We start from the raw sequence: 25988 nt of genomic DNA on the forward strand, positions 1-25988 counted from the left end.
TCTTGTTATTTCCCCATCACTTTGTGAATGAAGGGTGGGGATATTAACTAAAATTTTAAATTATGGTCACAATTACATTTTGACAGACTTTAATTCATATTAGTAAAGTTGAGTCTGATTTTTGTACAAGCTTCTACAGTTCCACCAATAAATTGCAATTCACCATTTAAATATACCTTATGGTCAGTTTTACTAGCTGGTTTTACTCATCTTACAATTAAGATGACTAAACATAATGGGGGGGGGGGGGTTAATGGATTGGAATATCTTGGAATAAGGGAGTATGTATATAAATAATGGACAACTTAACTCACATACTTTAAAAATTGTGTTAATTTATATTGAAAAATCAAACTTATTTTACAAAATCTACCTGAGTTCAGTTATTCAGATTCATATGTCTCGAGATCTGGATTTTATGAAAAACTTGGTGAGTTGATAGTCTGATAGAACTGAAAATGCCTAGTATCAACAGCAGAAGTTTCTCATTCTAATTTCTTGCTAGTTTACCCTCCCCTTCCCCCCCCCAAAAAAGTCAATTTATATTACGTTTCCAGGGAAGCCATTAAGCTTTTGTCCAATGGTAAAATATGCATCATGTCCTTAATTATTTTTACAAAAGTTAATTATAAAGCCCCTTTCCCATGCATATGTTAATTGCTTGATCAACTTAAATATATCAAACACTTATAGAGTAGGGAAGAAGATTCTGAAAGCCCTGGAAGCTCAGTAGCACTGGATATGTTCCACAGCAAATCAATTTGGTTTTCCCCCCCCCCCCCCACAAGCTTTATCATTAGCAGGTTGCTTAATTGCACAGTGCAGAAATTAAATTGACTCTACATGCAGTGCACACTGCAAAGCCTCTGGATGCCTTAATTTCAGAGAAGAGTTCTAAGAATGTAGCCTATAGTAAAGTTCATCAGTGGCTGAGGCAAAACAAACTTCACACTTGATCCTACAGAGCCTCTCATGTCCGGAAGGACAATTGGTGTGGTTAAAGGTTTGCAGGATTAGGCTCTGCCATTGGTTGACACTCCTTTTACAGGAGAAACTTCAAAATGACAGTCTGCAGCACCTGTTTCTTTGTTCTGACTGTTCCATAGTTTGTTACACTTTCTTCATCCTCTGTTCCAATTCATGCTGGTGCTTAATAAGCCGTTCTATTTCTGTTCCTAGTGTCTGCAGATTTTCCTTTGAAGAAAAGAGGAGGGGCAACAAGAGGGAAACATCAGTAGATGCAACATACAATATTGAATTTAAATTACCACTTGCCATCAATATGAGTGGATTGCAACCTGAAAATAGCATGCTCACTTGACACAACCCTTCTCTCCCTGCATTAATAGTGAATGTGATGCTCTAAAGGAGAGTAGCTTTCTTATATATTTTAGGATTCTACTGAGCATGCCGAAAACTTATGCTGCTTCAGTTCAAAACTAATAAATATACAAAGATACAGACAGGGAATCAGAGAGAAGCTTATAGATACATTCCTTACTAATTGTTAGTCATGAACCTATGGTAGGAGAATCATCCCCATTTTAAGAAACACACACACACACACACACACTTCCAACCTATACAGAAATCAGAACGTATCTCTTGACCATATTTTTGCTCTCACTGAGTGCTATTGATATTACAAGACAAACCATAGTGACTTAATCTCTAAAGAGACCTCTTCTTTGGTAGTTGTGTTCAGGGCAGTATTTATTTGAGAAGAGCAAAAAAATTTGACTCATAGAATGAAAGGCTATCATAGGTACTCACTTTCAGTGTAATATTTTTTAATAAAGTATCCTCTAGCACAGCCTGTAGCTTCCTATTTATCTCCAGAGAGAGTTCTAATGTGAGCCCACTGTCTGCGGGATGCGATGTATACAGGGATGCCATGATGCCACCGCGCCTGCTCAAATGGACTTTGTTAAAGTCCGAGGCTTCTGAGGACAGCGTGCCAGCTTCTTCCCGCAAAATGTAACTCTGAATAATTCTGGAAAAAGAAGAGAAATCAGAGTGAAACTGCAGGTGTTGAGTTATGGTACAGGATTCTTTGTGGGAGGTATTTATACTATATTTGGGTTACAACAAAATAGATCTTCACATGCATGATCTCAAGAGCAAGAACGGGATACAAAACTCCAAGACTTAGAAGGGTGTAATCAGATGGGGAGATGGCTGAAGCCATTTCTTGCCCCACACAGATTCATCTCCTTTTTCACACACTAACAGCAAACATCACCCAAAATAAAGATTTCCAGGGTCCACCCATAAGGAGAGACCAAAGGTGAAATCCCAACCCCACTGAAGTCAATAACAAAGCTCCCACTGACTTCAGTGGGGTTGGGATTTCACCCCAAGAGTACACTTAGTGACAAAAAACAACCCCACTATTGAAGGCCACAACTTTAGCAAAGGACTAAGCTCCTTGGGGAAGGCCCCATCTTTGTTTTTGTATTTGTACAGCACGTAGCACAATGAGGTCCTAGTCCGTGAGTGGGACACCCAGATGCTAGAGAAAAGCAAATAAATAATAAAAGGGTGTGAATTGCAACTGTAACAGTTCTTGGTGACAGAACCTTGTTATGTAGTTTGACCAGAATCCAAAGTATTTCCAGAAAAGGTTCTGTCAGTTTTGTTTGCAAAATCCCACCCTTCAATTTTTCTGCTAAGCATCTGAGTGACTCAAAAGCACAAATCCCAAAAAGTTGCAAGCTGTGCAAATTTAATTCAACCCCGTTCTGCCTATGCATTATAATGTTTTTAATTACATGATCACAAGACTTTTCCACAGTCCCCTGCCTCATTGTGTGCACAGGATGGAGCTGTTCTGGAGATGAATAAGAGCTGTGTAGTTAAGGAGACTCCTGCCTCATCTGGTGAAGTTGGAAGGTGTGCAGTGAATGAGGCAAGGGATGACAGGAAGATAAAGAATGGTGTCATAGGTAAGGCAGCTGAATTCTATCCTGGATAACTGGATTCTATCCCTACGTCTGCCACAGAGTTCTTTTGTGATGGTGGGCAAATCATTTAATCACAATTTTCACAGATGGTTACTAATTGTGTGTTCCTCATTTCCTGGATGCTCTATGTGAGACCTTTGAAGTTGATTTGCAGAAATGTTGAGCACTCATCGCTGCAACTGAAGTCACTAGTAGCTGTGTTTTGAATGTATAATGTGCTATATAATGCTAAGTACTCAAACACTCGGGCCTGACTTTTCAAACCGGACATTAAGACCGGTAGGCACTTTCAACCTTACTCTCTGTGCCTCAATTCCCATCTGTAAAAGGGGGATAATATCCCCTCTTCTCACAGGGATATTGTAAAAATACACTGGCGCTTATGAAGTATTCAGCTACTGTAGGGATGAGCCCCTTAGAAAAGCTCATGAGGAAATTAACAATTGTGTCTTCAGAGCAGGGTTTGAATAGTGTGCAGTAAATAAGGCGTAGGGCCACTCACTGAACAGAGAGGATAAAATAAAATACTGAATAGCTGCTTATTGGGTGAGCACTGTCCATCTTGCTCAGAATGAATCTGCGCTGATTCAATTTACATGAAAGGCAGTAATTACTGAGAGTTCGAAAATTGCATTAGGTTTCTGAAAGTTTTTATTTTTCAAATTAGTCACTTTTAAACCATGGCTGCTTTTCAGAACAGCCTGTGTTTTTCTACATGAGACACCAAACACATTACTTGTTTTTAGTATGTTTTTGAAGTGCCAAATGTATTATTAATTATTTGGCTTTGTTACAGTCTGAACGAGACAGCTTGTTTAGGCACCACTACAACAGAAATGCTAAGGAACCCAGTGAGGGATCAAGGCCCTGTGTTACAAGGCACGGTACTAGCACTACAGACGGTCCCTACCCCAGGGAGCTCACAAGCTATGATCTTTTATGAGACACCATCTCATGAGATGGCAACACCATAATAGATGAGTGCATGTGATAATGGTTAGATTTAATAGCAAACATTCCTTCAAAAAAGGAGTGTATACTCCAACTTCTTCCTCCCCATGACCCCCAGCAATACTGAATGAGCAGACCTTAGACAGGAACCTAGCCGGTGGCTAAGTGACAGGAGATCCTGTAGCCTGCACAGCATGGAGAAGAGAAATCTTATATCGTATACTAAAGATGGACAGGCTTTGGCTCAGATATTTTATTACACTAGGCATCAATTTATTTATTATTTGTATTGCAGTTGCACCCAAAGGCTCCCATCAGGAATTCTACTAGCCTCTCCATCAACAGAGGACCTCTCAGCATTGAAGTGATGCATCACAAACAGCATCTTTTTGAGAGAGAAGAACTTGACTCTCTATACCAATGTCACACCTCAAACAGCCAGAGGGAGTCACTGTTAAAGCAGAGAGAGGCACTGTTGACAGGGTGAGAACCTGCAGCACTGGCAGCTCCTGACAAGTTCAAGGAGCAAATGGGACTAAGCCACAGATCCAGGGCCTTCCATTTGATGTTGCGTAGTCTAGTAGCTGTTCACAGAAAATAAGGTGAAAATAAAAATCTGAGGTCTGCTGTGGTTGCAGTTGTTTTATCATTTAACATTTTTCTATCTCAAGTTAATTTTGTGTGTTATGTAAGAGTCAGAGTGTTCTGGTGCAGGGCAGTAGACTACGTGATCCAAATGTCATACATACTTGGTTTTTTTCCTGATTTCCTCCACCAGTTGCTTAATGTGATCTTCCATGAATTCCATCTTTTCATTTTTCCGAGCATGAGCCTTCTGTAGTCTTACTATTCTCTCAATCAGGACAGCCTTGTCCACTTCTGGGAAGCTATCCACAGCTCCTGAAGATCCAGTATTCTCAGGCGAGCGATCTTCGTTGCTGCTTCGAGCGTTAAGGGACCCTACCAAACAGTCACGTTTATTAGAACATACACAGTTGCTAAGTACACTATTCCATCTCATCACAAAATCAATAGCTCCAGACTGTGCCCAAATATTTTCTTAATAAAATGTTGATCTCGTTTAGCTACTCATGGAGTGGCTACACATAGCTACAGTACCATTTTCACTGTATAGGTTCAGACAATGGTAAACCCCTCAGTGTGAACACCGCTTTACTGGAATAAAGGTGCTTCCATCCAGCTATAGCCGATTTCTGTACAAGAACCTTTATATGGATATAACTCTGTGTTATATCTAGCCCATGCTAGTGACTTGGATGAGCTTAATCGTACTGTGTTCTAAACGGACATAGTTAAACCTTTACCAAAAAACTGTGTATAGACCAGTGAAACTATTAAATACAAGAGTGCTGCAGGGTGAACCCCTTTCAGGTTGATGGTAGGAAAAGTACCGAGAAGCTCTGGAAGCAACTTTAAAAGTGACGGGGTGGAGAGGGATTACGAAGGGAAAAGAAAGGGCTGCATATCTCAAACACAACCTTATGGATTAAAGGTACATCAACTCTGATATAATTAACTTAATTTAAAACTATATGATATTGATCAGGTAAATAAATGCCAATGATACTGCAGAAAAAAAATCATTTGTCTTCATGGTAGAACAATAAAGGAATAAATTTTACACAAGCACACTGATGCCTGTAAATATGCCAACTGACTTACCATTTACACAGTGCCAATTGTCAATTAGTGCAATTAATTAAACAATAACGGAGGCAACTACTGATTTTTGTTTTGCCTTTGGCTACATTTAAAAGTGTCATCTAAGGTACCTCTGAACCTAAAAGCAGCAAGTTCAAAAAGATAGGAGTAAAAAAAACTAGACCGTCTATAATAAGAACACATGGCTTCAATTACATTAACAAGTGCCATTATTAGACCTGAAACCCCTATATCTATATTAAGTTCTTGAACCTCAATGAATTCCCCAGACTTTGCAACATGAGAAAGATATTCCTTTCTCTGAGTTATACATACATTGACTTGCAGTTAAGGATTACTCATATGGGCAAGCACTGCAGTTATCAGGTCTATGTATCTCGAGACTCAAAGAAAAGGGGGATAGCAAACGAAAATGGACCCCAGGACTTCTGCCACCAAGACTGACAATATTCCATAAGTCTTGGTGTTCTACAGGAGAAAGTTTTGTTGAAGTGTTAACAAGAACATTGTTCAGAAGTACATAACCCACAGAAATAACCAAATATTTAAAAAAAAAAAAAAAACACACCCTAAATCCATGCCAGTAAAATAAGTTTGAGTTATTGAAAACTGAACAGTGAAGGCAGAATTGTTATTTGTTATGTTACCTGATGAGCTGGAACGACTCCCCATACTGCTAACTTCTTTATCACAGCCGCCATTTTCAATATGATCCAATTTCCTTCGTGCTAACAAGAAAATATGAGGAGGGTTACCAAAATGGGGGAAAAAATCTTAAGGAAATGGAACCCACACATACACACCACCCCAATCCACCAGGAACTGAGACAGTTTTCTTTAATTGCCAAATCATACATGTGAGAATACTAGTGACTAACAAACCATGTGAACATCACTAAGTGCTTGGTCTAATGCCCATTGAAGTCCATGGGCTTTGGACCAGTCCTCAAGTGAAGAGGTAACTCCATGTGCTGGGTTGTCTTGAGACTAATATTTAAGCCATGCTTTAGCTATTTAAATAGCATGCCATATCAATACTAATGAGTGACATGTAACAGCTCTGCTCTCTGGAAATCAGTTATTCCGTGACTGCTATCACTACTGGGAGCCGACAGCAGTGTCTGTGCCCAGATGTTGAATAGCGCTGGGAGAAGAAGTATGAGCACGTGTTCATACCTGTATAAGAAGGTAAACAGAACTTCCTCTCCCAATATATGAATAGTACACAAGTGTTATGTTTTCACATAAATTCCAAACACCTCATTAAGCCAAACTGCACTCTAAATTCAGAGCATGTGCACTTTTGAATTATAAATGTTAACTTCCCGAAACTATAAAATTAATAATCAGTCTCTGTATGCATTTATATATATATATATCTTTAAAAAGATAAAGCATTTCCTTAAAATTAAATAACAAATGCCACCACCAACAATTCTAGCTACAGAAGGCATTTAGAAAGCTTCTGATGCGTCTTGAATAGCCGCCTGTGTAGTGATCAGGAATCACATGTATCTGGTTACCATGGATGAAGTCTCAATTGTCACATGCCATTTGACTTCATAGAATATCCTTTTAGCTGAATACCAAGAATGTGTAGATCCCTTCCAGTACTTTTACATTTTAATCAAGTCAGCATTTGAAAATTACACACGTAACATGCAAGCAATTTAGTGCCTATGAGATTCAATTAATGGCCCAATCCGGCAAGCCCTCCATCCACAAGTCTCCTATTTGATACAAAGAAGGCCTGCAAAGATTGCACCCTAAGAGAATATACGGATGCAGGCAGGAATCCTTCTCTAACAGTGTATGCTGGGAGTGAGGACTATGTTAGTACACTGTAGCGCAGGGGTTCTCAATCTTTTTCTTTCTGAGCCTCCCACCCCAACATGCTATACGAACAACAACTAGTTTTCTGCATATAAAAGCCAGGGCTGGCATTAGGAGGTAGCAAGCAAGACAATTGCCTGGGGTCGCACGCCACAGGGGGCCCTGCAAAGCTAAGTTGCTCAGGCTTCGTCTTCAGCTCCGGGTGGCGGGACTTGGGGTGCTGGGCTCCAGACCCATGAGGTGGTGCTTCGGCTTTCTGCCCTGGGCTCCAGCGAGTCTAACGCTGGCCCTGATTGGCAGACCCCCTGAAACCTACTTGCGGTCCCCCAGGGTGCCCCCGGACACCTGATTGAGAACAACTACTCTAGTGGACACAGGACTAGATCTGAGGGGGGGAAAAAAGTTTCAACCTTGCTGAAGTTGCTTGGTGAGGTCTTTAAGATTTGCCACATGTTTACGCTTTTGAGTAACTAACTCGTCTTTTAATTCATCTACTTGGGTGTTCAGTGCTGTTTGTACTTTCTGTTGAGAAGCCAACTCTGTCTGCAGGGTCTGGACTTCATGTTTGCGTAGCTCTTCCTCCTTTTGCAGTTTGTTTGCCTAAATTTACAATAAAAAAAACAACAACATCTAAAGTCACTAGACATAACCATATGCTTAACATCAACATCACTACCGCTTTGCACCTGCCCTTCATCTGAGAATCTCACAGCGTTTTATGAACCATTAATTAAGCCCAATACCACCAGTGCGGGATAGCCCAAGGCAGTAAACAGGGTGTACTACTTATTCCAGAATTTAGCACAGTACAGAATAAGATTTAAGCTTCAAAAATAATCCAGTTTGTAACTTTTCAAAATATATGTGAAAACAACCCATCTGAACACAGTGTAATAGAATCATCATGATGAGGCTATTAGTAATAAATTTTTATTATAGCCACAAAATTATTCTTACAATTGATGGGAGAAAGCAGATACAAGCACAAAGGCTGCTCCAGGTTGATTTTAAAAAGTCATTTTACGAAAGGACCTCCAGTTGTGGCACACTTGATACACAAAATCAAGCTGCAATCCTGCAAATGCTTACACAAGTGAGTAGTCCTATTGAAGTCAAAGTGGGGCTATTTAAATTACACTGTTAAATATTACAGGAGTACCTCTGGACAATGGGAGGAGCCTAAAATAATTCTAGTCTTCCATATGACAAACAAGTTCTTTAAATGTGAATGGATTTGCAGAAGTCAGTTTCACATGTAAATTAAATCCTGCTGGGTATAAAAACTGGATTATGGCAGTCCAGGGCTCTAGGCGTGCTGTGACATTGGCCCCCTGCTATGACTCCACCCCCACTGCCCTACTTCTGTGCTGAGACCCCATCCTTCATCTACCTAAATGACGAGGGCTGAAGTCAACTCTCGCCTCCTAGAAAGGCAGGAGAAGCAGCAGGGTCCCTCTCCAAGAGCAGGGGTCTTCCATTGACACATATAGGGCAGTTCACACATCAGAGCTATGGTTCTATGGAGTCTGCAGGCTCAGACAGAAGTTTTTGGTTACATTCAGATCACATTTCCAAGCTTTTATTCACAACCACAAGGGCTAGAAACTAACTTTTTAAACGAAAGCTGAAATTCTGCACTCACTATGACACTGCAGGAGCTGGAGCCTCGGCACAGACCTTAGAGCCTTTGCATTAATCCAGTCCTGATCAGATAACCTATTAGTACAAAATCCATCTGCATGTCGTACTCACCAGATCATCTTTAGTCTGTCTCACATGTTCCAGCTGACTCTGTAACTCTCTTTCACTGTAGATAAGCTTATCGAGCTGGGTCTGTAAGAAGTTGGTTTCAGACTGCAGCTGTGCATTCTTACTAGTTAGTTTTTCAGTGAATACAAGCAGCTCAGATTCTCTTTTCCGACTGCCTTCAATGTCCTTTTGGAGATCAGTAATCAGAGAGTTCAGACTGTCCAGTTCTTCCTTCAAGGTGTCGATTTCTTGTTCATCTCTAACAAAACAAGTGTATGTTTTAGGGGTGACTTGAGCTTAAATACATCAACTGTGAAAATACTAAATATTTATCACAGATATGAAATGGCTTTCAAACTCCAAGCCATTTCATATATGTCACATCATCTGAAAGATATTTCTTATCTCCAAGCTGTTAGTGATCCCAACCATATTACTGCTGGGGGAATTCTGCGCCACAAATTTCTTGGCTTTCCTGCAGAAAAATGATTTTCTAACAGGGAAGCAAAGAGAAGCTGAAAGAGCAGTCACGCACCACTCCCTAGCTCAACAGGTACATCATTTCAGGCACCTGGAGCAGCCGGTGGAGAGGTAAATCACTGCAAGTTTGGGGCACCCCAGCCAGTGGCACTTACCCTGAGCCGGGATCAGCTGCTAGTCATGGCTGGGCTGGAGGCAGGAGAAGTTGGGACTTCCTCTTCCCCTGCAAGGAGCAGCTGGGCCTGTGTCAGACCCACCCCCAGAAACCTCCCCCAACTGCAGGAAGCTCAGCATCCTCCCCTGCTTCCTGCCCCCATCACTCCTCAGCTGCAGGGGGGGTGTCACTGTACACGGAGCTGCTCCCCCATCCGCCCAACCCCCATGCATCCAGACCTCCCATACCCAGACACCCCTGCCAAGCCTCACCCCGTACACCCAGAACCCCCTTAGCCCTCCATACTTGAACCCCACCGCACTGTACCCTCAACCCCGTGCACCCAGATCACCCCACACTGAGCTCCCTGCACTCAAACCCCAACCTTGACGAGCCCCACCCCCCTGAGCCCCCACATCCAGACTCCCCTGCTGAGACCCCCACACCCAGACCCCTCCACTGAGCCCCAACCGCTTTTGCCTGGAAGCCCCTGCAGAGTCCCATTGCACCTGCATTTGGACTCCCCCCTCCCCCCCAGAGCCTCTGTGCATCCAGATCCTCCCACACCTAGACTCCCCACTATGCTGTCTGCATCCAGATTGTCCCACACAGAATCCTCTCACTCCACACCTGGCTCTCCCACACTGAGCCCCCCACACACTTAGATCCTGTCTGGTTGAGCCTGCCTGCTCCACACCTGGTGCGCCTGGCGCAGAGGGCAGTCAGTGGTCTGTGCTCCCCACTGCCATGCTGGAATCACTGCATTTAATTTACTGACAAATAAAACTTGCAGAATTTTAAAATATTGAGCACAGAATTTTTAATTTTTTGGCGCAGAATGCCCTCAGGAGTATCATATTCCTGATAACGACTAGTAAATATAGGAGTCTGAATGCTATATGAATTTGAAAATTCCATTTCATAACAGTAATACAATACTAAGTCGACCCTGATGGGGGATTCACCCCATCAGAGTTCAAGTGGCTGCCTCCCCCTGCCAAAGTGATCTACCAGTTTCAAAGCACCGCAGGGGCTCCATAAGAAACATGGTGGAGGATGCCTGGAAGATAAGATGAATCCAGTGCATTCTCCATGACCTAGCTCCCATGACTAGCCTTGCCTATTATGTAGGCCACAGCACAGCAAGGTTTGCGTGCACATGTCTAAACCAAAACCTTAGAACGGGATATCCCAAACTTTGGGGAGATTTAGAATCTGAATTCAGATCCAAGTTTTGCAACTGACCTCTATTCTTTATAAAGACTATGCCAAAATCCCAGATCTGAGTGTCTTGTGAAGTCTGGAAGGGTGGGTTCAAAAAAATCTGGATCCAAATTTTGTAGCTCAATTCAATTCTAACCAATTTATTGGGCTTAACTTTAGAGTCTTTGGGGACTATGGTGTGGTGCATTTTTCTTTAATTGTTCATTATCAATTTTAATCATTTAATTTTCATTTGTAATGAAGATATCAACTGCTAGCTGGTTGAGTACCCATCAATCGCCATTAATAAAAAGCATAGCATGAGAAGATCTATTTGAAAACTTGTGTGAAGTCATAGGGCTTGATCTAAAGTCAATATGAAGTGAAACCACACTGAATTTTGCAGGAGGCATTTAGCAACTTGCAGAATTAGCCCCATAAGCTACTACTTTTGCCAGTCTTTCCCAGTTAACTAGCTTGAATTTTCTACAGGAATGTTTTCATACTTTCTCCTTATGGAAGAAGAGAACCTGTATTAGGAACAGGGCTATTCTGATTTATATCAATTCAATACTTTGCCTGCCATGTCAGGATAATCCATTTTGTCACATTACTTTGTCATCAATGGGTAACAAAACTTCTTCACAAACTTTCGGGAAATATTAGTAACTACATAAATGCATCCTCAGTAAATAAAATACCCCTAATCTTTTCATGCTTTTTTTGCTACCACAAATACATCTAAATCCTACCTAAGTGATTTGTTGCCACACGTTCATATGGTATTTGACAATTCTTTTAGACCCAGGTATTACCATAACAATCCTCCACAATAACCTAGTTAAGACATCAGCTGTTCTCTTCCTTAGGATAGTCAGTGACCTAAAATTAGGTCTATTACATGGTCAAGTATTTCATTTCATTCTAATCCCAACTAAAGCAAAAATCTAACAGTGAATTATGATTTTTCAAAGCAGACAGCTTTCCTTCCATCCGGTAGATTAGTCAAGGGTTTCCAAATTCCAGTTAACCTCTATGGAGAAGAGTCACAGCACTATATCATCCTGTCCCAAATTGATAACTTCTTTCTTCTTTGATATAAAGGGGATGAAAAAACTTGCTCTTAAGAGGTATATTTAATAGAAACACCTTTGCTTTCTCACAGGAGAAGTCACTTTTCTATTCTGATCCCATTTTCTACAAAGGTTTGATTTATAAATAGTTTACAGAAGGTTAATGAATGATTAGATGTGTTAATACATGGTTAATTGTCAGACTGTTTTAGAGTCCAAAAGGGTGCTTATAACTATCTAATACCTTCTAGTGATGCATTTATAAAGCCACCTATGACACACATTACTCCGGTATGTACTATACTTAAAATATTTATAAATGGAATCTTAATGTAAAGTGTGACCTCTATTTCTGATGTAGTTACCTCAAACAAGGCAGAGTTGTCTTTCTGGGTTACTAGGACAGATTTCTCATCAGTCAGCAGCACATACTTACTTCCCTTACAAAAAGAAGGGAAGAAACCGCCACCATACTCAATGAAGACTTCCTCAAGCACGAGAGTACAAAGGCCTCTGCTGGTAGGAAGGAGGTTGGCACTGAGAGAATTATAACATGACACTTCTGCAACAGAGTATTGGGCCTGGTCCACACTACCCCCCCACTTCGGACTAAGGTACGCAAATTCAGCTACGTTAATAACGTAGCTGAATTCGAAGTACCTTAGTCCGAACTTACCGCGGGTCCAGACGCTGCAGGCAGGCTCCCCCGTCGATGCCGCATACTCCTCTCGCTGAGCTGGAGTACCGGCGTCGACGGCGAGCACTTCCGGGATCGATCCCAGAACACCGATTGCCTGCCGTCGGACCCGGAGGTAAGTGTAGACGTACCCTTGGTTTCCTTCTCCCTGGCTCCAGGAATTGGATCTCAGCATTAAGGAACGTTCTTTGCCCATGCTGCTTTTCTTATAACACCAGATTAAATACAATTTGTGATTTTTTTTTCAGTTCTACAAAACTAGATTTAAGGTTACAACATACAAATGTTCAGGAGAATCCCGACAGGAGACTGGCATCTAAGCCACAATGTTAAAGGACACCTCAAAAAGATTTTTTTTTTTTAAATGGGGTTGCACTACTTTATTTTATTTTTGTTTGTTTAGTATACAAAAAGGCAGTCTGAGAGTTTGGGATTTTTTTGTTTTGTTTTCTACCATAGAAATATGAATAATGTCACGCCTGCTCTTGCCTTTTATGGAGAACTTCACTCTCCTCCCCGTCCCTACCCCTGAGTAGGTCATGTGTATTGCGTGCAATCACACTTTAAATGGAAGGGGCACGATGCTGAATCTTCAGTGAAGATGTCCTGTTAGACATTGAGGCTAAAGTGATGTCAAAAACAAGTTTTAGGAACATACTAAATATCCCTTTCCCCTCTGAGTTGCATTTGTGATATTATTTCACAAGTCCTCCAGTCACTATAGAGAAATCTAGCTTGGACAAGACCCGAACTAATGTAAAAATACCACCACTCTCCCCAGTAAGGGAGAAAAGAGCAAATCAAAACCCAAACCAAGTTACACGTACTTATTATATTGCAAAAAAAGGCGCAGGCCCATTTTAAAAAAATTCTCTGCAGGTAACTTTAAGATGTTCAAGTCACACTGCATTTAAAGAAGAAATAAAATCACTAGGCCATCATGCTTATCCATTTTCGTATGAACTCATATGTATTCTCCACACCTATTCATAATTTTGAAAATGAAGCCCAAATCTTATAAAACTAGATAGCTGAAACGTGGCATTATCCACATTGATATAAGCTGCACCCTCTCTATGGCCATAGTATGGTGACTGGTAGCATGGTGACCATATTGCTAGTTTGGTGGCCACAAAAAGTATCAGGAGGTAGCCGTGTTAGTCTGTATCTACAAAAACAACAAGGAGTCTGGTGGCACCTTAAAGACTAACAGATTTATTTGGGCATAAGCTTTCGTGAGTAAAAACCTCACTTCTTCGGATGCATAGACTCTATGCATCCGAAGAAGTGAGGTTTTTACTCACGAAAGCTTATGCACAAAAAGTATGGTCGGCATTGTATTCCAGCTAGGGAATGTAAATCATTTATTGCCTCCTTTGTCTCATTCTCTTCTATGCTAATACAGCCAAGTATCTTGTTTGCCCTTTTAGAAAAACGTACAATGAGTTACAGCAGTACACTGGGTTGAAGTCAGCTATTTTCCTTACACTAACCCCATTTATATTTCCAGTTCCTCCCATACCCTTTGGAGGAGGCTGTTTTCCCATTGCACATTTCTAACTGTGTTGTTTCACTATGCTTAACAACAAGAACAACAAAAATCCTAAAGGCCACAAGCCAGCATGAAGCAGTTTGGGCATGTTAGGGTAGAATACCCTGCATCCAGCAACTTCATTTTACAGAATATGCAAGTGTTATTTAAAACACTACCCTCGCAAAACAGAGCAGTGGTTATACAACCTCCATTCAGACATATACCGGCAAAGGTGATTAAAACAAAATTTAGAGCAAGGCTACAACTTTCTCTAGCTACTTTTATGCTAGCAGATGCCCCCTATCCTGCAACTGGCCATCCGCCTGCAATTTCTGTCACTGCAGGGTTGGCCTCTTCTAGATCAAGCACTAATAGCACCGAACAACATGTATTTTGCCCTGTGTATCTATAAAATATATTAAATATTAATGTAAATTAAAATGCAAAGAATTAGAAAGCCCTGCTTTCCATTCTTCCTCCCACCCAACCTAATGAAATTCCTAGTCAAATATTTATTCAAACATCAGCAGAGGAGGAGGAAAATGTATTAGTCCTCCTGTAGTTGATGAGTAACTGATATTGATCAAGGTGTAAACTGAAGGTGTCAGACTGACTGACTGAAGTTTTCTAGAAAAGACTGATGCCATGATATTAATGGGAGCCAAGGTCTATATAAGGAACTGAAAATGTTTAGTTGTATAAACCGTAAGGAAAGCAGATAATTGATTAAATGCTGTTCAACTTCAAATGAAAATTGCTTACAAATTCCACAGGCACATGTGGGTGTTTCTGTTTAAACAATGGTCATCTGCCTCCATTTACGCAACATTGTCAGAATCCATGTGTCACAGAGTCCCCGGGCGATGCTCTGGAACTGCTCCCCACAAAGCCAGTCAGGACTTTGGGGAGCCTCCTCTCCCTTAGAGCAGACTGTTTTCAGAGCAAGACGCTCACACGGCTTCACCTTCCTGTGTCTGACCTTGGAGCATTCAGCATATGCCCCTCCGTGCGCTTCCCACAGCGAGTCCGCCCAGGCGGGGTCCTGGGGAAGCCAGAGGGTCCTGCACGTACCCTCACTTCGCAGTCAGACGTGACTCTTAGCCAGCCAGTAAAACTGAGGTTTATTAGATGACAGGAACACGGTCTAAAACAGAGCTTGTAGGTCCAGAGAATGGAACTCCTCAGCTGGGTCCATTCTAGGGCCCAGCGAGCCAGACAACCCCGTCTGCACTCACTCCCTGTCCCCAGCCAGCTCCAAACTGAAAACCCCTCCAGCCCCTCCTTTCTGGCCTTTGTCTCTTTCCTGGGCCAGGAGGTCACCTGATCTCTTTGTTCACCTTTAGCTATCCCCTTGCAGGGGGGAAGGGCCCCAGCCATTTGTTGCTAGGAGACAGAGTGCCGGCCATTTATGCATACTGGCCTTTATCCCACCACCTAGAGACTTAAGAAATGCATAGGGGAAACTGAGGCACCCACACAGTATTCAGAGCAAACATTAAGAACAGTCCCACTTCGTCACACCATTAAAATGGATAGTATGTGGTTTTGCTCTAGTTCACATGTACCGTATGGAAATATGATTATGCTCAGACATTGCTCAGATGGTCTCCTCTAACTTACAGGGGTGTAAATCTGTATTAGCTACATGGCAGTGAAATAAACTACATCACTGTCAAACCGGTGCATGTGAAAGGAGAATCAGCTTGTCTGCTCCTTCACTTCCTTGAAGCAATGGCATTTGTTACAGCTGAACTGATGCTAGGGTTTTTACTGACACAAATGCTCATAAGTATTAGTTAATATAATAAATTAATGCATCATATATTAAAAAAGATTTGTTAAGTTTGTATTTTTATAATACTTTAATTTATCCATCACATTCAGAGAGGGCTGATCTTCCCAGCTCAGCAACCTCTCCCCTTCCCATCTCCAAAATACTGGGGACACTGGCTCCATTTCTCTCATCCTTTCAATAAAATGAGCATTGGCTGATTTCCCTGAATGGAGGCTGTCCAAAGTCAGCAGTAGAATGAGCAGTGTTACACAACCTATTACCATCCACCCTACACCATATCTGTCACTTTTACTGAAATCTAGTTAAATTATTAGAGACCAGCGACTGAATTCATCCCTATTGGAACACTACCAAAGTCAATGGAGTTACCACAGAGATTAAATTTTGCCCCGTACTATTTCAAAGGTAATTTGTTACAGCTATCAGTTAACCCTAGAACTGTCAGGTTTCAAAGTATTGCTCTTGGGTGCCTGTAAGACTACATAATTTATAAAGGTTCTACAAGGAACACGCCACAGCTTGGAGAGGATACAGATTCTCTGAGTACACCCCCAGGTCCAGTACGTTGTAAAGGCAGCAATACTTTTAAAGCACAGAAATGCTCCAGGTCCAAAACAGAAATCTGTATAATCAAATACATTCTTTAAAATCTTTAATTTATACCTTTGATGTTGCTCCTGCAGCTTATCTACAATTTTCACTCTATCCAGTAAATTCTGAATCTCGGCCTTCTGCCGATTAATAATTTCTTTGTACTTTGATAATTCATCTTCTGTTCTCAACCGTTCATCCTCCAGACACTTTACCTACGTGCAAAAGAACATAATCTTAATTGTAAATTGGTTATTTTCCTGCCAAACTTCAGAAGATAGTACGTTTCATCCAATAGGTCTAAAGCTCTAACCACAGTTACGGTAGTACTGGTTTTGAACAATGTATAAAATCAGATGCAAAACTATTTCACAGATCAAAAGCTAAAATAGCAGTTCAGTCACATAAAAACATAACAGCTATAAAAATTAGCTTCTAAAAATGGTCACGTCATACAAGCTTTAAATAGGGATAATACCATCCCCTTCAAAAGATTCATAAACCCACACATATGGGTGGACCCAAGCCAAGCTGCAGTTTCATCTTCCTACAGTTACCAAGGCCAACCCCCGTCATGGTCACCATGCTTCTGTCTAAGAACTGAATGCTTCTCCCTACAGAGCTAGTCCATGATGCTCTTGAACTGGCCAACAGATTGATAGACAGGTTGCTCATCAGTGATGTGTGGCACTTCCTCACATGCTCTCAGAGGCCTAGTGTGCAGCCTCTAGTACACTCCCAAAATGCAGCTGTACTCTGATCTTTTGCATGGCAATATATTGTGCTGGCAGAACACCTCTGGGCCAGCTCCATTAGGAAAAAAAAAATCTGTGTGCAATGATCCGTATATTGCAATTAGAGGTGCATACAGAAACACCCCCACACAGGTGGTAGCGATCTATCTATCATGCACTTCTGGCCTCCAAACCTATACTCTGCACACTGACCTACCTATACCAGGACAAATGCTAACATTTCAAATCTCCAAGAATACTAGCCACTATTTGTTTTAAAATAAAAACAAAACAAACACAAAGCCTCAATATGTACAATGCTCTCCCAACGGATACTGCTCTAAGACCCAGATTCGTTATTTATTCAGTCCTGCACCAATGAAAGTTTAAAGGCCGATTTCTCACGAACTCCAACAGCAGCTGGTGTGGCTGTCCCCAGGGCTGCCTGAGCATCTGGTCCCAAGGCCAGCTGCTTGGGTGGCCCTGGGGTCAGCCACACTGGCCACTGCAGAAGTCATGGAGGTCGCAGGAAGTCACGGAATCTGTGACTTCCACAACCTCCGTGACAGACACGGAGCCCTACTTAGGAGTAATGCAGCCATCCTGAATTCATGCTGACAAATCTCTACACCAGATCACGATGTATTCTTGCTCTTTATATAAACTAGCCAGATACAATAGGATCTGTTTTCAAAATCCTTATGTTCCACCGTGGCAAGAGAGAACTCTTTAGTTACCTTTGTTCTTAGTGTACGCAGCTCATCCATACCCTCTTTAAATGTTCTCTTCAGGTCCTCAAGTTCTTTTATTTTGGCATAGTGTACCTTTATAAAGGGAGAAAGCATCACAACACTGTCATTTTAGGGGGCACAGGATGCCTTCATCCATTATAAGACTACACCTACCAACAGAGAACTTATTTGCTGCCTGCCTAACTGCCTGGGTTGTCGACCATGCCCATCACCATGGTATCAGGGTATGTATACTTCATAACAGTGAGTAGGGTGATCAGATAGCAAGTGTGGAAAATCGGGACGGGGGTGGAAGGTAATAGGCTCCTATATAAGACAAAGCCCCAAATACTGGGACTGTCCCTATAAAAATCGGGACATCTGGTCACCCTAACAGTAAGACATTATACACACACTTACACATGGAGAGAAGTATTTATCCTTAGTTAATTTGCCTAGAATATTAACTCCAACTGAATAAGAAGTTACATCCACAAAATAACTCTGTTAAAAGAACTTTAAAGTTACAAAAGCAATCACTCAAAAGTTAATAAACATCAGCCCAGAGTCTTGTGCAAAAAATAGTATGTGATCATGTAACTAATGACTGCATCATAATACATGTGCACAAGAGGCCAAATTAAAAGTTGCACAGACAACCTTAATCCTGGCATTTCCTAATTTTTGAGTGCTTGACTTTGCAACCTTAATGTTCTCTTAACATCATTTTTTGGGGATGTAATTTCTTAGGGTTTTTTCAAAAGGCAAACTAAAAAAAACCCCAGATGTTTCATCATGTTGAATCACATTGAACTCCAAGATGCATCATCCAACAGGACTGGGATATCTTCATCCACAAACAGTGCTCTACCACTTGAGCTAACAGTAAATGGTAGCAGCTGAAAGCTGTTAGGCTTGGTGGACCTGCCACTAGAGGGGGATGAGACATTTTGTCAGAGGGTTTCATAGCTATTTGTTAGACAGAAAAGGAATGTTAAGACTCAGGCCTTGTCTACAATACTGAGATAAGTCGACCCAAGTTACACTACTCCAGCTACGTGAATAATATAGCTAGAGTTGACATAGCTTAGGTCGACCAACTGTGGTATCTACACCATGCTGCATTGACAGGAGACAGTCTCCCATCAATTTACTTTATTCTTCTCGTTCGGGTGGAGCACTGGAGTCGACCAGAGAGCGCTCTGCAGTCTATTTAACAGGTCTTCACTAGACCTGCTAAATCAACCCCCCGCTGAATCGATCGCAGCAGCATCGATCCCCGGTAAGTGTAGACAAGGCCTGTGGAATCCTAGGTTTAATGCCAGGTTCTGAAAGGGAGTGTACTCTAGTGTTAATAGATCCTAGTCGTACTGCCTATAATTATTATAATAATAATAATAATAATAATAACAGTTTACCTCCAGCTGCTCAGACTTTTCCTGCATGTGTTTTTCTAGTTCTCCCTTTGTTACTCGGAGCTTTGCATCCAATTCATTTGATTTAATTTCTTCTGACTCCTAGTTGAATTGGAAGAAATGCAAATAAATAAATAAATAAAATTAATTTGAGCTTTTTTTAAACAAACAAACAACCTCTTTATGTATTTTATGAACACAGAAGACACACATTCTTATCACTGACTATCTGTAATTTGTACTACCATAGATAGTAGTTTTGAACATATAAAAACACATTGCACTCCAGCGAAACCTGATTCAAGATCTCACTTTTTTCCTAATTTCTTTTTTAGTTATCTCTAATCATTGACATTTATAAATTTAATGGCATGACATCTCACGTAGCATGCATGCATGCAATAATTTTTCACTTTATTACAATTTAAGATGAAAATAAGAAAAAAAATCAGATGTTAAACATGTTAATTTCACCTCATGAGAAAGTATGCCTACTTGATATGTTTTTATCATTTCTTGGCAGTTTTTCCGTATTTGGTCTCCCTCCTCTTTTGCTTGAATTAACTTTGTGGTTGCATCTTTGAGTCGATCTTTGGTTTCCTAGAAAATAAACCATGAATAACTATTTGAACCTACGGAGTGTCACAGAGCAAGATTCTGAATTAGAGGGGAAAAAGGGAGTGATCACCAAAATGTTTTCAATTCTAATAGAGTTTCCAACTCATGATTTTATGGAGAGTCATAATATTTGCTTAGAAAGTGCTGCACCACCAACTGTTAAATCATCTGTTTATGGCTCTCCAGAACAGCAACACCACATCTCAAAAACTTTGAGTGAAAATCTGCTTTTCCCACTGTGTTCCTATAGCCATATTACCATGAGCCAAATTGAAGGCTCCTTTGGTAACACTGAAAAAACAAGTGGCCTGTAGTGGCTGACTCATTATCTCCAAACAAAAATCATGTAACTGAAAACTTCACTGTTCAATCACAACAATTTGTTACTTCCCATCCCATCCTTCATTCACTAACACAGCTGTAAGCTCTTCAGAGCGAGGATCTAGTTGTCATATCTCTCTGTCCTTATGGCAATTCAGCTCTCTCCGTTTCTGCAATATACATATTTAAAGAGAACCAAGTGCAAGGAACCATGTCCAGTTGCTGCCCTCTTTTCCAGTCAGACTGTTACAGTTTGTGATTTAGACCGTGCCCACATTCTGAACTGACTTGTTCAGGAGAAGTGAGAGAAGAAATTCTTAGCAAGGATTGTGTCACTCACACTGTGTTATGACAGACTGAATTAAAAGCACTCTTGCAAATCAGAGTAAAGCAGAAATCACCTTGGATATATTCCAGCGTTTCTAATCTTTTGTGCTGGCAAACCCCCTTGGATTTATAAATAAATAAATAAATAAAATAAAAGTGGCCTCACTATTAAGACTTGAAAAAATTGTAACCCCTTACATTAAATATAATTAAGTAAATCATTAATAATACTCAAAACCAGCATTAGGAAGTGGCAAGCAGGGCAACTCCCCGGGCTCCCACACCACAGGGGGCCCTGCAAAGCTAAATTACATGCTTCAGCCCTGGGTGGTGGGCTTAAGCCCAAGCCCAAGCCCCGCTGCCTGGGACTGAAGCATGTTACTTAGCTTTGCGGGGCTCCCTGCGGCATGAGGCCCCAGGCAATTGCCCAGCTTGCCACCACCTAACACTGGCCCTGCACTTGCACCCTAAACCCATCCCAGGTTGAGAAACACTGATATATTCTATCCTTTCACATTTTCCACTTCAATAGCACTATCTTTAGAGTACTATTCCAAAATCCATCTGTAGATTACCAAGTTAAAAAATAAACAATGATTTTTTTATCGATTTTAGTGCTACTAAGCAAGAAAATGGCATAGCAACTATATTGGACTCATTACGATCTGACTTCATGGTATTGCTTTACTAACCTTGTGTGAATCCATTTCAGTTTTCAATTTGTTTTGGGCCCATTTTACTTTGATGGTATGAGAACTGATTTCTTCTTTCAATTTTTCTATTTCTCGGTTGAATCTAGTGGCTTCACCGTCCTAAAAAAAGAAAAAACAAAAACAAACATCCACAGATTACATTTTATTGATTTTAAATCCCGATTTTTATACAGCTATAGAATTAGACTCAGACATGAGTGATAAGTACAGATTTTCATCTATAAGGCCCCGAACCTGCAAAAAACTGCATACTGTTAGCCACATTAAGGGTTTATAGGACTGGGTCTTAAAGCCTTAATTGTCTATGTCTGGACTCCCAGTGAGAAACGCCTCTCTGTCCGTGTGCGGTATTGCCACATTTGTGATCAGAGATGTTCTAGCTGAAGCAACCTTGATTAACTGAGACAGTTTCTAGCAGACTGTTTTCCAGGAAGACTCTTTTGACTGGAATTGCATAGATCCATGACAGAGTAGACATACTGATCTTCTGGACAAATGGCAAAGCCCCTTTTTCTTTTTGCAGGCTTAAGGGAAAGATGCAGGTTTTGGGGCCGGAGGGGAGTCAAACTGTAGGAAGATATAGCAGAAAATGTGAGGTTTACTAACTTTTGTGGGTAGTCTGACAGAAGCATTGTGTAAATTGGATATTTGACTAAATGGACAATTATTGGGGGGGGGGGGGAAGTGTAAATTGTTCAAATAATGAGATGCCAACTGCTCAGATATAATGGGTCGGGTACCATTAGGCTGCACCTAAATATAGTCGTTTACATCAGTCCAAAGTGGGTGTAAAACACTATTGAATCAGACTGCTATTGTTTGACACACTTTGCACTGATGTAAATGACTACACAAGGTGAAGGGCAACAGTGATTGTTGGCCAATAAATGTACACCACACAAACCACCACTCTATTTTTCTTCAAGTGAACATCAAGTGGTATTAATCAGCAAAGCATATTACTGAGATAACCTTAGATACCAACAGCTACAAACTAATATTTTCAATTAAAAAACCTGTGCATTATAATATAATCCCAGCAGCCAAATAGTATTTCTGAAGTAACAGATCTACCTTAACTAAAACAGGTTTACAAAAGCACCATGTGAGGGCAGCAGAATCACTCTAATATAAAGAACAGGAGTACTTGTGGCACCTTAGAGACTAACAAATGTATTTGGGCATACACTTCCTACTGTATTTTCCACTGTATGCATCCGATGAAGTGGGTTATAGCCCACGAAAGCTTATGCCCAAATAAATTTGTTAGTCTCTAAGGTGCCACAAGTACTCCTCGTTCTTTTTGCTGATACAGACTAACATGGCTACCACTCTGAACTCTAATATAAGTCTCCAAGCAATGTTGTTCTGACTGTTCAGCCAGAAGTTAAAACGTAGCTGGTAGGTCGGTTTTGCCGACCTGAACAGGTCACGCTGTCCATTCCAATCTGTTTAATTCTTAGGAGCAGGAATGGCAATGACATACATAAAAACTATGCTCCAGGAACCAAAGTTCTCAAGTTTCAATAAGATGGTTTTTTTGATCTTCCTCTTGTGAACAATGATTGCTTGGACCAATGATCATGATCAAATCCATCAGAGTAGTCTGAACCCTCTCTGTTTTGGGGAGAATACTGGATCTTTCAGGAGCACAAAGTCAGTTGTTGTTTTTTTAAATAGTTTAGACAGTTATTACATTTTAAAATTTTGAGACTGCTGACAGTTTAAATGTTTGTCTCTTGCCTTGACACTGCACTTGTAATGAGAATTTGCTGAACCTTAGTACTGTAAGGAACATATCTGCACAGATGCCTCAAATTCAGTCAAACAATCCTGTGGAAGAGTACAAGGGAAAGGTCCTGATATAGTTATTGCAGCACGTGTGTGGAGCTCTCATTGACTTCCAAAAAGGAGTGCAGGCTTTGATGACTTGGCCTATTTATTTACTTGATTCTCTAAAAACCAATTTTAAAAAACCAGTATGGACAGCCATAGGGGAAGAAAAAATTCTACGGTGTTTTTTTACAAGCAGTGAAGATTTATAAAGTGATTATCTGTAATATAATGGCTGCAAAAAAAAATGGTGCTGTTAGCACGCTACAAACTTCAGTTCAGAAGAACACATAGGAATCTCTGGAAGATGACAATAGGAGCTCAATCCCCCCCAAAAAAAGATTGACATAAAATGGGTCTTTTGCAGCCACACAGTAAAAGGAAACTTAATAAGATATCATAATTATTACATGAAAGGTGACACATAAGTGCTTTTCTGATTATTTAAATAGTGCTTTTAACCATTTCTTTAAAAGTACCTTGGTTTCATAGAGCTGGTGCAATCTTCCTTTTTCCTGAGAAAGTTGCTTGATTTTATTCACGTGCTTTTCAATTTCTTTATTTGCATCTCTTAGTCTTCTCTCCAGTAACTCCTTTTCCTTTCGGAGATCTAGAGACTCTTTTTCTCCTCGAACATACTTCATCACCATAGTTTCCTTTTCTTGGCGTGCCTCTTCACATTTTTTGTTTGCCTTTAAAAATTTAAATTCAGCCATAAGTTTACATTTCACTGATGATAGTTTTTATACATGAACAATGGATACTCACAATACTCCAACACAGTAATTAAAACATAACTGAAGGCAAGTCTTGAAGTCCCCAATTCTGCAAGCAAGGTACGCACTGGCTTAACATTACTACCATGAGCAGTCCCGCTGATTTAAATGGGACTACTCAGAGTTGTAACTACAGGTATGTGTTTAAGTATTTGCAAGCTAAAAGCTAAATATTTTACTTTAGCTGCATAACCAGCAGGCTGGTGCCATTGGAATGTATTTGATGACTCCTAAATGGAGAATATATATTTGATAACTCCTAAATGGAAAAATATTTTTGCAGATATCCAGTTCCATTCCTCAGTTATTGTAAATATTTTAACAAATAATTTAACAATTACTATTCAGCTGTACATCATTTCTCACATAGAAACTCTGTGGTCCAGATATTGCTATTATTGTTTCATTGAAGAAAACAAAACAAAAATTATGTTCAAAAATTCTTGTAACACAGAGAAAGCCTTTGGCTTAGCAAAATCTTAAGGAGAAAACAGATGACCTTCCAGCAACATAAAATGAGGTGAAAATATTATTTCTTCGTTTCTTTTTACTTGTGCTTGAAAAGATCAGGTTTCACTGGTACGTGTGCATAATTGCGGACTTCTTCCTCCATTCAAAAGCAACGTAAATGTTAATCAAATCAAAATTTACAGGGAAACTATCATACCAGGGCTCATTATTTTACATATAAATACACAAATGAAAGAGTATGGCCAGACAAAGCATATGAGAGTGTTAGTGGCTCTACAAAAGGTTACAAATACTTGAAAGCTTGAAAATGCCTGTGTAACTGAATCCTATTAATTAAAAAACATTTTGGAAGCCTGGGTGTATCAATTTTCAACATACCTACTGACTGCAACGCTCAGGCTGCTGAATGTTTCCTACAGCAAGCTAATTCTTTAATGAGAGATTCAATTATTAAAACTTCAAAGGAATTCAAAATTACCTGGTCCATACGAAATGCCATCTCTTTATGCAATTGCTGAATAGTATTTTTGACTGCAGCATCTTGTGTTACAAGTTTGTCTTTAGCAGTTTTAACTTCTTTTTTAAGCTCTTCTATTCTTGATTCTAACTGTAAAGCAAACATTAGCACATAATTATAGAAAAGTCAGTAAAGATTCCATCAAGTTTTGTACAAACATTTCTTACAAATTAGATGTTACAGGGTTTTTAAAATATATACTGCACTTGCCAAACTCTAATCAAACTGCAACAATCACTAGTAACAGCCCAGCTTTTGTATTACAATACTAAAGATGAAAGGAACTGAGATCATCATCTGTCAAGGGCTGATTGCACCATACAGACGCTCCCCGGGTTTCCACACTTACAGAAAAAATTCCGTAAGCTTTTTTTTTTTTTTTTTTGCGTACTTGTTGGAGATACGTTCCCGACTTATGCAAGGCGTTCTGGAACGGAACGCTTGTGTAAGTCGGGGACCGTCTGTATTAAGCATAACCTCTGGACTAGAATAAATTACTATGTGAAAAGGTAAAGAGAAATGGGTCAAATTTTGAGGTTCTTATAAACCAGTGGTGGCCACACCGTGGCTCGTGAGCCACATGTGGCTCTTTTACAGTTAAAGTACAGCTCGCAGAGCCCCCCTCCCCCACAACTCCGACCACCCCCCACCCCCATTCTCCACCTTGCTGTGCTGGTGCCTGGAGCCGCCCCTGTTGCCTATAAAGATATACATGTCCAAAAGGCAAGAATCAGACAAAACAGTTTTGTCACCATGTCAAGGACTTGGTCCTGCCCTCTAAAGCTGTGAGCATGAAAACAAACAAACATGTAATACACTTGTGTAA

General features: G+C 40.5%; 1 protein-coding gene across 2 annotated transcripts in view; it reads right to left on the reverse strand.

Annotated features, from left to right (window-relative positions):
* Nucleotides 1–774: 774 nt before the first annotated feature.
* Nucleotides 775–25988, reverse strand: part of CCDC186 (coiled-coil domain containing 186) — a 30789-nt gene continuing 5575 nt past the window's right edge. The window contains exons 3-15 of one of the 2 annotated variants that reach the window (XM_024193483.1): nt 25124–25252; nt 23878–24090; nt 21545–21664; nt 20082–20186; nt 19590–19688; nt 18178–18264; nt 16779–16921; nt 9183–9438; nt 7841–8030; nt 6245–6325; nt 4664–4874; nt 1774–1993; nt 775–1194 (exon numbers count right to left, since the gene is read on the reverse strand). In XM_024193483.1, the coding sequence (XP_024049251.1) occupies nt 1111–1194; nt 1774–1993; nt 4664–4874; nt 6245–6325; nt 7841–8030; nt 9183–9438; nt 16779–16921; nt 18178–18264; nt 19590–19688; nt 20082–20186; nt 21545–21664; nt 23878–24090; nt 25124–25252 (1938 nt within the window). In that variant the 3' untranslated portion in view covers nt 775–1110. Of the gene's footprint in view, nt 1195–1773; nt 1994–4663; nt 4875–6244; nt 6326–7840; nt 8031–9182; nt 9439–16778; nt 16922–18177; nt 18265–19589; nt 19689–20060; nt 20187–21544; nt 21665–23877; nt 24091–25123; nt 25253–25988 lie in introns of both variants that reach the window. The other variant, XM_024193482.1, reaches the window with a different exon arrangement.

The sequence above is a fragment of the Terrapene carolina genome, unplaced genomic scaffold (assembly GCF_002925995.2).
Source record: "Terrapene carolina triunguis isolate 2854851 unplaced genomic scaffold, T_m_triunguis-2.0 Scaffold95, whole genome shotgun sequence".
NCBI classification, from domain to species: domain Eukaryota; kingdom Metazoa; phylum Chordata; order Testudines; family Emydidae; genus Terrapene; species Terrapene triunguis.